Source organism: Hippoglossus hippoglossus, chromosome 24, assembly GCF_009819705.1.
Source record: "Hippoglossus hippoglossus isolate fHipHip1 chromosome 24, fHipHip1.pri, whole genome shotgun sequence".
NCBI classification, from domain to species: Eukaryota; Metazoa; Chordata; class Actinopteri; order Pleuronectiformes; family Pleuronectidae; genus Hippoglossus; species Hippoglossus hippoglossus.
In genome coordinates, this window is record NC_047174.1 from 11,605,009 (window position 1) to 11,615,802 (window position 10,794).

General features: G+C 42.7%; 1 protein-coding gene across 1 annotated transcript; it reads left to right on the forward strand.

The window, feature by feature from the left end:
• Positions 1-1,406: 1,406 nt before the first annotated feature.
• On the forward strand, positions 1,407-9,954 carry elovl4b (ELOVL fatty acid elongase 4b). Its single transcript, XM_034580921.1, has 7 exons — positions 1,407-1,685; positions 3,509-3,600; positions 4,135-4,322; positions 5,090-5,170; positions 6,781-6,952; positions 7,095-7,222; positions 8,669-9,954. The coding sequence occupies exons 2-7, from the start codon at positions 3,534-3,536 to the stop codon at positions 8,948-8,950; spliced, it is 918 nt and encodes a 305-aa protein (XP_034436812.1). The 5' UTR covers positions 1,407-1,685; positions 3,509-3,533; the 3' UTR covers positions 8,951-9,954.
• The last annotated feature ends 840 nt before the right edge of the window (positions 9,955-10,794 follow it).

The window sequence follows — 10,794 nt, forward strand, 5'->3', positions numbered from 1 at the left end:
TGTGTCTTTATGTGTGTGCACGAGGGAGGTGAGACCAACAGCGTGCAGACAGGCAGGTGGATCCCACAAATTTCTCTATGTTGAACATTCACGTTCAGAAAGCTGCAAAACTCCCCACATGGGGGAGCTACACGTGCCAAATCTACACCACCTAAAGGATGGAAAAGTGACTCCAGCAGCACATAAAGACACGCTTATACACACATCCACAGAGGAAGAAACAGCTATGACAATATTTACACATGTGCAACCTGCAGAGAATGTAGAGGCAAAAGTTGGCCTGTAGATGGCGCATGTTGCTTCCTCTACAGTTGTAACAGTTTTGTATTCAAAAGGTACAAACACTGCACTTATGCCAAATTACTTTCTTCTCCAAAATCAGTCCCATCCTTGCTCATCCTCAGGCGGGGATGGGTAGGATGCTTATTACAGTGTAATTACATCTTTTCTTTGGAATGCAAAACAGAAATGACCACACTTCAGCCAAGTGTGAAGTGTCCATATCATTGTTATTGTATCCAGATCCAGACCCTGTATTTTCGGGGAAATATACAGATTTATTAAAGATTAGGGATTTGGTTCATGCACACTCACCGAATGAGAATGAGATTCTGACCTCAGCAGGATAGATTTATGTCTCCGATTTTTGGGGCGACGAGACATGAGATCTTCTAAACTCTGACTCACCAGCACATAGGGACCACTGACACACAGACACACACTCACACACAGACACACGCGCATGTTACATCCAGCTGGATCTATCATGGTAGCTCATGGAAAAGCAAAGTAACAGAGCACATCCACTAATGACTCTGGGAAAGGAGTGATGGAGCCTTTTCTAAATGAACCAGGGCCTCAGAAAATTGGCACAGTCTATGCCACGCTGAGAAGACACTGGCTAGTTCATGAGCCCCTAGGGCCACCACAAATTGCAATATGAACTGAATAACCTGCATCGGAGGGATGAATGTTTATTGTTTACTTACTGTGACAGAATAAATCAGGGTTCCTCCAGAGAAACTTCATCTCTGCTGAGGCTGTGCAAGAGGAGAACTGATATTTACAGATGGTAGTTGACTTCTAGGGCCAACGATAGCTTGACAGCGCCATCTAGCGGGACAGTACAGGCAGGGACCAGCAACCTGCAGGGAAACAAACGTATGGATGTAGACACTTTTATTCAGGATGGAGAAACATGCGCTCAGCTTTGCATCTATGACCCATCTATATATTTTGATCTATTAGTTGAGAGGTTAGTTAGTTGGTTTATAGTTCGATTGAAGTCTGCAGAGGACGAACGAACGGGAGCCCTTCTGCCAAGCACCCTGCGCACGCGCAAAACACACGCACGCGAGACACGCGAGCGGAATCGCGCATGCGCAGTGCCGCCCGGCTTCTCAGTGTCCCGGAGGCTGGGAGGGAGAAGATGATGCGGCTGAGCGCGCACGGACCGGATGCATAATTGGCCTAACGTAGTCATAGATTTTCCGTTTGCCTTTGTCCAGAGTTTTTTGCCAAATTGCTCTTTAATGTCGAACAATAACCGGAGCGGTGCAGAAAGTGACTGGCGGTAAATACAACTGAGGAAGAAGAGGATAAAGAAGAGGATCTGAGCAGTGACTGAGAGGAGCTGGGCATCAAATTGCACCGGATGTCATTACACGCTCTTAAATATCCAGGACGTGAGTAGCTGCGTGTTTTCCCATAATTTTGTGTTTGTGTGTTTGTGTGTGTGTGTGTGTGTGTGTGTGTGTGTGTGTGTTGAATATTTATTGAAGCGTCGATGGAAACACTTTTCACTGTAGTTAGGAGGCTAATCTTATTTCCCTCATCCGCTCTCAGCGCCCACCTGTTAAGTCTGCACAGTGCGTAAAAGCGCACGATAGAATTAACCTAAAATAAAGATAAAACGTGCGTTAAATGGTTGTATTTGCCCTTTAAAAGGTAGATTTGCTATGAATAAATTGTGCAATATGTAAGGTATTTTATTTTGAAATTACCCAATGCAAAATTACAATGAGTGTTGATGTGACAATTTGCAGGTTCAATTCCCTCATTTTCTCCATGGAGGAGGTTTCTCTCAGCCACATGGCGCATGTAGGCACGTAACCATCAAACAGGCTCGTGGCTCGTTGGGCATTTGTACTTAGGCCTACATCTAAGCTCGTTGATCAATTGAATTTAAGCCTCTTGAGCGGTCCGAGCGAAACCTGCTGACACATGCGCCCCTTTCTTTGTGTGTGTGTGCGCGCAACACAAACCCGGTTTACCCTCTCTATCTGATTCCCCCCCTCTGCCAGCACAGTCTGTTATTACTACATGGAGTCCTGCTAAAAATATAAATGTCCACACCCATGTCATGTGCAGCCACCGGGGCTACTCAGCACTTTCCTGTGCCGGGATCACTTGCTGATGGGCCGTAGTTAATGTCTGCTTAGGTTTTACTAAATATTTAAAGGACAGCTGATCTGACGCACGGGATTAATTATAGATTAATATGGAGACACCTACTGCCAGGTGGATAAGACGCCTCTGTTATGTAATGATGCTCATCTATCTATCTATCTATCTATCTATCTATCTATCTATCTGTCTGTCTGTCTGTCTGTCTGTCTGTCTGTCTGTCTGTCTGTCTATCTGTCTGTCTGTCTGTCTATCTATCTATCTATCCATCTATCCATCTCTTGACAATGATGGAAGAAAAATTCAGATCTCTAAAGTAAAAGTATAAATAGTCCATTACAAAATAAAAGTCCTATAAGTCAGTCTGATAAGTAAAATACAGTAATGTAAAGGCAGAAATAATAATGATGGTTATGGTTGGTATAAAAATGTCTACGCTTAACTCTATCTATCTATCTATCTATCTATCCACCCATTTATCCATTTATCCATCTATCCATCTATCCACCTATCCACCTATCCATGTATCCATCCATCCAATCTTTATTTTAATGTTCTATCTATGACAGAGAAAAGGAATTTGCTCGATACCCTCCATCCCATTTCCCACAATTATCTCAAACTGTTGTGACTGAGCAGCAATCATCTGAATCGATAGAAAGTGAATTTTCATCCTGGGGAGGTTAATGTTAGAGTACAGCTTCAGATCAGGAGGCCTAATGTGCTCGTATGGGTCATTTACAGCAAATGCTGGAAAGAGTATAACAGCAAACCTTTGTCCATGTTGTAGCATAACATCACACAGCATATTGTAAATCCCAAACTTTATATATATCTGGGAACTCAACACCCTGAGAAGTCAGTTTACAAAAGTGCAGAAAAGTGTTGTGTTGGGGTTCAGCCCATCGTGGGCCCACAGGCTTATCACTGTCGAGATGTGTTTCAGTCGTTTACAGGAGCAATGTGTAATGAATACTGAGCGGACAACATGTGTAAACAGTAGCTCCTCATGCTATCGGTTACACTGGCCCATGTATGGCCTGTAATTTAATTTGGTGGTCCTGACTCTCTTTCTCTCTATGTCCTTTTCTTCCTGCTGCAGCATAATCAAGACCAAAGGCAGAGCCATGGAGGTTGTAACACATTTTGTGAATGACACTGTAGAATTTTACAAATGGAGCCTTACTATAGCAGGTAAGATCTTTACACGCACTTGTGTCCAGCATTGTGACTCATTACATTTAGGCTGGTTTCAAACTACGATCTGTCAACATTCGCGGCATCATCCCACTAGTTGGATTTCGATGATTGTCTAAAACTGATTGATAACCGATAAAATGTCCAGTTTCACAATCTTACCGTATAAGTGTATTATTATCGTTTATTGCATTTTAAAATGACGTGAGAGCTCGACTGCCTCGCTAAGTCTGAAAAGTAAAAGTTGAACCAGGAAGCAGCGACTGACAGTTTGTGCAATAATCGTAGCATTTAGCTTAATTTCACGTTTTAAATACATTGTTTAGATTCCATGGTCAAACTGAGCCATTACTTAAAGCTGTTGTTACTCATGATACAATGTCCTTTGCACTGGATCCTGTATCTTTACAGTTAGACTACTTAACTATAGAAAATAAGCATGCACATCTGTGACATTTCCATTTGCCATCCTCTCCCTTTATTACCGATGTTTTCCCACCACTGACATGAACCCCATAATATTTCCTCCAGACAAGCGGGTGGAGAAATGGCCGATGATGTCGTCTCCCTTACCCACACTGGCCATCAGCTGCCTGTACCTGCTCTTCCTGTGGGCGGGGCCTAGATACATGCAGGACCGCCAGCCCTTCACGCTGCGGAGGACTCTCATAGTCTACAACTTCAGTATGGTCGTGCTCAATTTCTACATCGCCAAAGAGGTCAGTGCCCCCATGCATTGGATGTTTACATACAATGCCCCATGAATGCAACACACAGGACTGGGCATTTTCTGCAGGACAAACTCTGCTGGTCAAACAGTGAGTTCTGCATCTGACTCTATATACTGCAATCCTCATAAATGCAAGTATACGTCAAATAACTCAAGCCTTTCGGACACAGTTTAGTGAAGTAACAATATGTGCTCCGAAAGTCAGAAGAGGTTAAGTTTACTCTTTCCAACCCAGAAGCAGCCGCTGTTTTTTCCCCTTGTGGCTTTTTCTTTTTCTTTCATGACATTAATCACACACTTTTAGCATGTTGCATGTTTTACATCAGTGAAGACACCGTATGTCACTGGCAGTACAGTCTGCTGTCACAAACATACGACTAAACAGAAAGAAAGAAACAGAGTGTGTCTCACTCTAACTTAATGTTTCAATGATTGTAAAGTGAGTTTAGTGTGTGTGTCTTTTTCTGTCTTTCACAACAGAGAAATGTAGATTATTTTTTTCTTTTCATTCACTGCAGCAGTTGCAGAACAGAGGATGTCTCTGACCCTAAAAAGATTCGTATAGAAAACTACGAAAACAAAATATAGATTTTTTTTTTCATGAAACTGTGTTGCAAGCATCTTTGAATGTCTTCACCTTACTTGCATGAGAAAGAGCAAGTTAAAAGGGATTATTTGTGCTCACTGCAGTAGTTGTTGTAAGAATCAACATGATTCCTCTCAACCTTGTTCTGTCTTTTTGTGTTTTCTCCTCAGCTCCTAATAGCCACCAGAGCAGCAGGATACAGCTACCTCTGTCAGCCGGTCAACTACTCAAATGATTTCAATGAAGTCAGGGTAAGCTCGCTCACACACACACACACACACACACACACACACACACACACACACACACATGCACATACACACAAAGACAGGCAAACACACACACACACGCATATGCACACATTTGTCACTCTACTGTGAGGGCATTTATTGACGTAATGCATTCCCGAAACGCCTTACCCTAACCATCACGACTAAATGCCTTAACCTAACCCAAACCCTAAAACCAAACCAAACCTCAAACACCCCCAGAATTTGTGAGGACCAGTCAAAATGTCCTCTCAAAGTAAAAATTGGCCCTCACAACTACAGAAAGACAAGTATATACACACAAACCACCGAACAAATGTGTCTGCATATCTAATGATGATTTCTGCCTACACCTCTGTTGACGTTTATATGGCTCTTTCTGTAGTCTTTTTCAGCGTGTTTACTTTTGCCAGGGGTAAAAGGAGGAAAAAAACCAGAGGGAGGAGTTAGAGGTAAAAGTTGACATCTCTAGTGATTTCAGGACAAAGAGGGTGTGGCCCTGCACTCAGGGGGGAGGAGTAGATCGGTCTTGCCACCCTAAAGCTCCACCCCCATCTCAGGGCTTGCCTTTTAATGATGGCATTACTAAGAGATCAGAGATGCCTAGTTGCCATGGCTTATAGAGCAGCTGAGTACATGTGTGTGTGTCAGACAGGGTTAAATTGCAGAAAACACAGAGAAAAGACTTGTGGCCTGTTTGGTTTCCAAGTCTTTTTCACATCATTTTAGAATTGAACTGTAATTTAACTGAATTTCCTCTCTGAGATTAATGATTCGTCATCCAACTGTTAATGTGACTGTTAGTTCACAGATATAGGAACGTCAGACAAGGGATTTCCCCTCACTGGTTGTTGCTTTAGGCCGGAGACAAACTTGCTTTTGACGACATGTACACATTGGTTGTGCACATCTTCAGAAAGTAACGCTACGCCCCCATGTACGGAGGCTTGAGTCCTCCTGCACCAACAGCAGGTTTGGTTCCTACCCGGCCCTTTGCTGCATGTCTTCCCCACTCCCTCCCCCATTTGACCCTTACACTGTCATGTCAATAAAGGCAAAAAGGTCCGACAAAGCTAACCTGGTGGACATTCAATTTCTCGCATTGGACACACAAGAAAAAAAAACTCGCAAATGTCACGACGTCATTGATTGAAGGACGTCACATGATCGCTTTTTTTGCCACAATCTCAGAAGTAACTACATAAGCTAACATCCTCCAGTGTTGTCATGTTGTTTATATACTGCAACATTTCTATACAGTTTGAGTTCTGTGGTGCGCCCTCTAGTGGAATACTCAAGTTTCATGCGTAGTACATGCATAGTAGGCTACATAGTAAGTTTTGTCACAAAGTCACAAATGTAATCATAAAAACAGCTAGCTGCGTTGGAGTCATTATTAGCAGAGCTTTACTTTACAGGACTGGAATTTAGACGGAGGTTGGAAAGAGATGAATCTGCAGGAGTGTCAATGTGCAGACATTTGCATGTCTGCAAATTGTATTTACATACTTAAGCTGTCATCTATCAAAGGTGTTAGTGTGCGGGATCCACCACAGTGCAATTATTCACTGTCCCCTGTTTTCTGTCTATAGATAGCATCTGCTCTGTGGTGGTACTACCTCTCCAAAGGAGTGGAATTCTTGGATACAGCCTTTTTCATCCTGAGGAAGAAGTTCAACCAGGTCAGCTTCCTCCACGTCTACCATCACTGCACCATGTTCATCCTGTGGTGGATTGGCATCAAGTGGGTGCCCGGTGGACAAGGTGGGTGAAAGGAACCTGAGCTGATAGATTAACCTGATTGATCTTTGTTCTTGGATTTATTGGCCATTAGCTGCATGAAAACCATTTACTATGAATAACACAACCACCGTCACATCTGATACAAATTGAACTATTTCCACAGCATTTTTTGGGGCGACCATCAACTCTGGAATCCATGTCATCATGTACGGTTACTATGGCCTGGCAGCGCTGGGACCTCAGATGCAGAAGTACCTCTGGTGGAAGAAGTACCTCACCATTATTCAGATGGTGGGTATTACTGTATGGATATATTTCACTGTGTTCTGTGGGTACGGAATTGCAGAAATATATTTTTGTACAGATGTTAGGATATAGGAAAAGATGCTGAATGTCCCTTGTACGTTTGAAGGTCTTCTGCACAATTTGAGATGCCAACTACCAGTAGATGTTAGCAGGTGTTAGGGACATAACGTCAGTTGTGGGCATTAGCGTCCTCAAGTGTTTTGGCCTTGTATTCAATGATACAGGCCGGACTTGAGGGTACGCTGAGACTGTAGGTAAATCTGACTGACTATTGGCTGGTATAGCAGCACTATGAAAGCCATGTGGCCTGCTCAGTAGATCAGATATCATTACCTCTATGCCTTTTTAAACTAAACACTGTCCCATTTCAGAACATAGGACAAGATGGAGACTATCGCTTGTACGTTCTACCGCCCTAATTAATGCCTACCACCAGTTGATGTTAGCCGATGTTAGTGACCACCAGCGGATGTTGGGGACATATCTTCAGTTGTGTACCTTAGCGTCATCAGGTGTTTCGGCCTTTTAATCACAAGACACCCTTTTAGAAAATGGTGAAATAACACCATTGATTTAGCCCTGATTCTACTGTTGTACTTGTTGAGGAATTTTTGACCATCCTCACACATTACTGTATATGCCACTATATATTAGGTATATAGTGTATATTATATCTGTACATGAGAATATTGTCTGTCTAATACCAAACACACTCCCTTCTCTCTTTGCAGTACCCAAGGTCAGGTTATGGATAAAGGCAACCAACAGTACATTGTAGTGTCTACGCTTAGGGACTTTCATATCTAACTCAGATGCGACAGACAGAGGGGTACCAACTTCAACTCTTTTGCGTATTACACCATCATGTACGAATGCATACTTTGGGCTTAACTATCCAATGAGATGCTAGAGAGTGACAGCAATTCTAGCCATTCATGGATGTGCTGACGCAATTAGAGGGAGATATACTGGGATGCTGTGGGAGACATCTTCAGACTTGGGGGGGACAATTGCTCATGTTACTCTGTTAGCGTTTGTACATTGTTCCACCTTCTGGTCTCCTTGATGCATCAGGTCTACATTCAAATCTTCTGCATAAGACATCAGCTGCTGCCTGAGTTCTCCTTTCACCAGCTTCCAGAAAACTCCCATAACAATACTCGTTCAGTCATAATATTGCCGTTTGGTCTAAGACAAAATTGCATGCACTACAAAAAGACACATCACGGTATTATAGCTGTTGTTTTGTTTGACACCAATGTTTTATGGAGAAGCAGTTGAGACATATGACAATTCGTAGTTTGGGTGTAATGTAAATATAGTATTAGGAATATCTATAAAAGAAAAAACAGTTTTGTGTGTGAAATGAACTTTTTGTTGTTGTGTTAGGAAATTATTCCATTATTTGACTTAGTTTTGTGTCTTCAACAGATCCAGTTCCACGTGACCATCGGCCACGCCGGCCACTCCCTCTACACCGGCTGCCCGTTCCCCTGCTGGATGCAGTGGGCTCTGATCGGCTACGCTGTCACCTTCATCATCCTCTTCGCTAACTTCTACTACCACGCGTACCGGGGAAAACCCTCCTTCTCGCAGAAGGGAGGCAAGCCCGTAGCAAACGGCACCTCGACGGTAACTAACGGTCACAGTAAAGTGGAGGAGGTGGAGGATAACGGGAAAAGGCAGAAAAAAGGAAGAGCGAAAAGGGAGTGAAAGAAGGAAGAGGGGCGTGCTTGGTGATGAAGAGAAAGAAAGGCCAGAGAAGGAGGGCGGATGGGAAGGAGGAGGAAACGAGAGTTCAAACCAGACCATCATCCCAGGAAATAAAGTAGCCGGATGTGATTTGTGACCAACTGTGTGTTTGTGGGTGTGTCTGTAATGGGTTGTGGTTTTGAGAGGAAGAGAGGGGTGTTGGTTTTCTCCATAATGATTTTTTTTTTTTTTTAATCAAGAAAAAGCAAAAATGCTGATCACGTAGGCTCCATGTTCGTCTGTCCAACTGTGTTTGGGACCGTGATAGGACCAAAGGACCTATAACCTGCTCAGCATCCACTATCTTATCAACCAAAATTCACCTCCAACTTTTGTACTCCGGATTCCAGTGTTGTTTTAACTGAAAGCTTAAATAGTCTTTAATATCGCTGATTTATTTTCTAGTGTACTAAGAGTTTTAATGGTTTTAACTACAAAAAGAACAAAAGAGGTTTATACCAAAGATTCTCTCTCTGCTTTGGGGGAAATGTTTGTTTACGGATATTTAGAGTTGAACAAAGGTAGCGAATTGAAAAAGAAATACATTTCAAAATTCTCACATCTGCCACAAGTCCAACATGTCTCAGACTTCACATTCCTGTGCTGTTTCGACCTGATAAAACTCTGCTGCATTGACATAATGACATGCTATTTTCTTTGTGTTCATTGTGAATTTAAAAAACCTTGTTTAAAGGGGAGGGGGTGGTAGTTTCTTATAGAATTAATGCAAATTTGTGGGTGTATTTGTTATAATACATGTATTTTTTCTGTGGGTCCTCATGATTTATTTCTTTTTGCTGTGCGATGTAGCCGAGGTGCGGGAATAAGAGCGTTGTCTCACTGCCATGTAGGACTGAGGGGAAACTCATCCTGATCCTCTTTTTTTAAATTAAAAAATGTTAATTTAAAATAAAAAGTGAATCAGCTTCTGGCTGCACATGTAAGTGAAATAAAGACCAGCACCCCATAAACTATGATTATGTGTCTTTGTGTTCTCACTCCCATTCCTCCATCTTGCTTTCTTCCGTCCTGGGGTCTGAAAGACGTAAAGAGCTAATATAGGCATGTCTGTCTGTGTGTGTGTGAGAGAGGCAGGGGCAGGGCTGCGTCTTTGGCCTGTCCAGACAGATCTGCCCTAATCTTTGGTGGTAAATTGGCTTTAGCTCCAAAAGAGCTTATTTCCACGTCAGTCCCATGAGTTACCCAGGACAGCAGGTCACTGGAAGAGAAGCCTCCGCTAATCTGCCACCAGGTTGCTGCTGCTCTCAAACTGTATGGATTAGTTAACATTTGGCTTTGATAGAGTGTCCATTTACATTACTACACTACAAGTCTTTTCCATTGATGAAAAACATCCTACAACGTCCAAATATTAGTTCACTTCGTACTTTTGTACAAGACACTGATATTTGCCAACTAATTTAAAAGCCAGGACTGTACTCTCGTGCACACAAAACTTTTCCATCTATTTCTTCCTTTGCTGGGAAAAACTCACAAACACCCATTGCTCTTTGCGGATTCACTAATGGCATGTGCTCAATTATTCATCCACTATCATACTCAGTCTGTTATTCTTAATCCTTTTCTTTCCCAGCAAATGCATTTAGTGTGCTGTATACATTTAATATTTATTTCTGCATTTTTTTCAAGTTCTCCCCGTTTCTTCCTCGGTTCCTTCCCTCACCCACTTTTTCCCCACATCTTCCTCCCTCCATCCAGCACAACTTTTTACGCTGCCCTGTCTCATCCTGGTGCACGTCTCTTTCGGCCCATGGCAGCGCGGTGGAGATGGAGGGAGGAGTTGT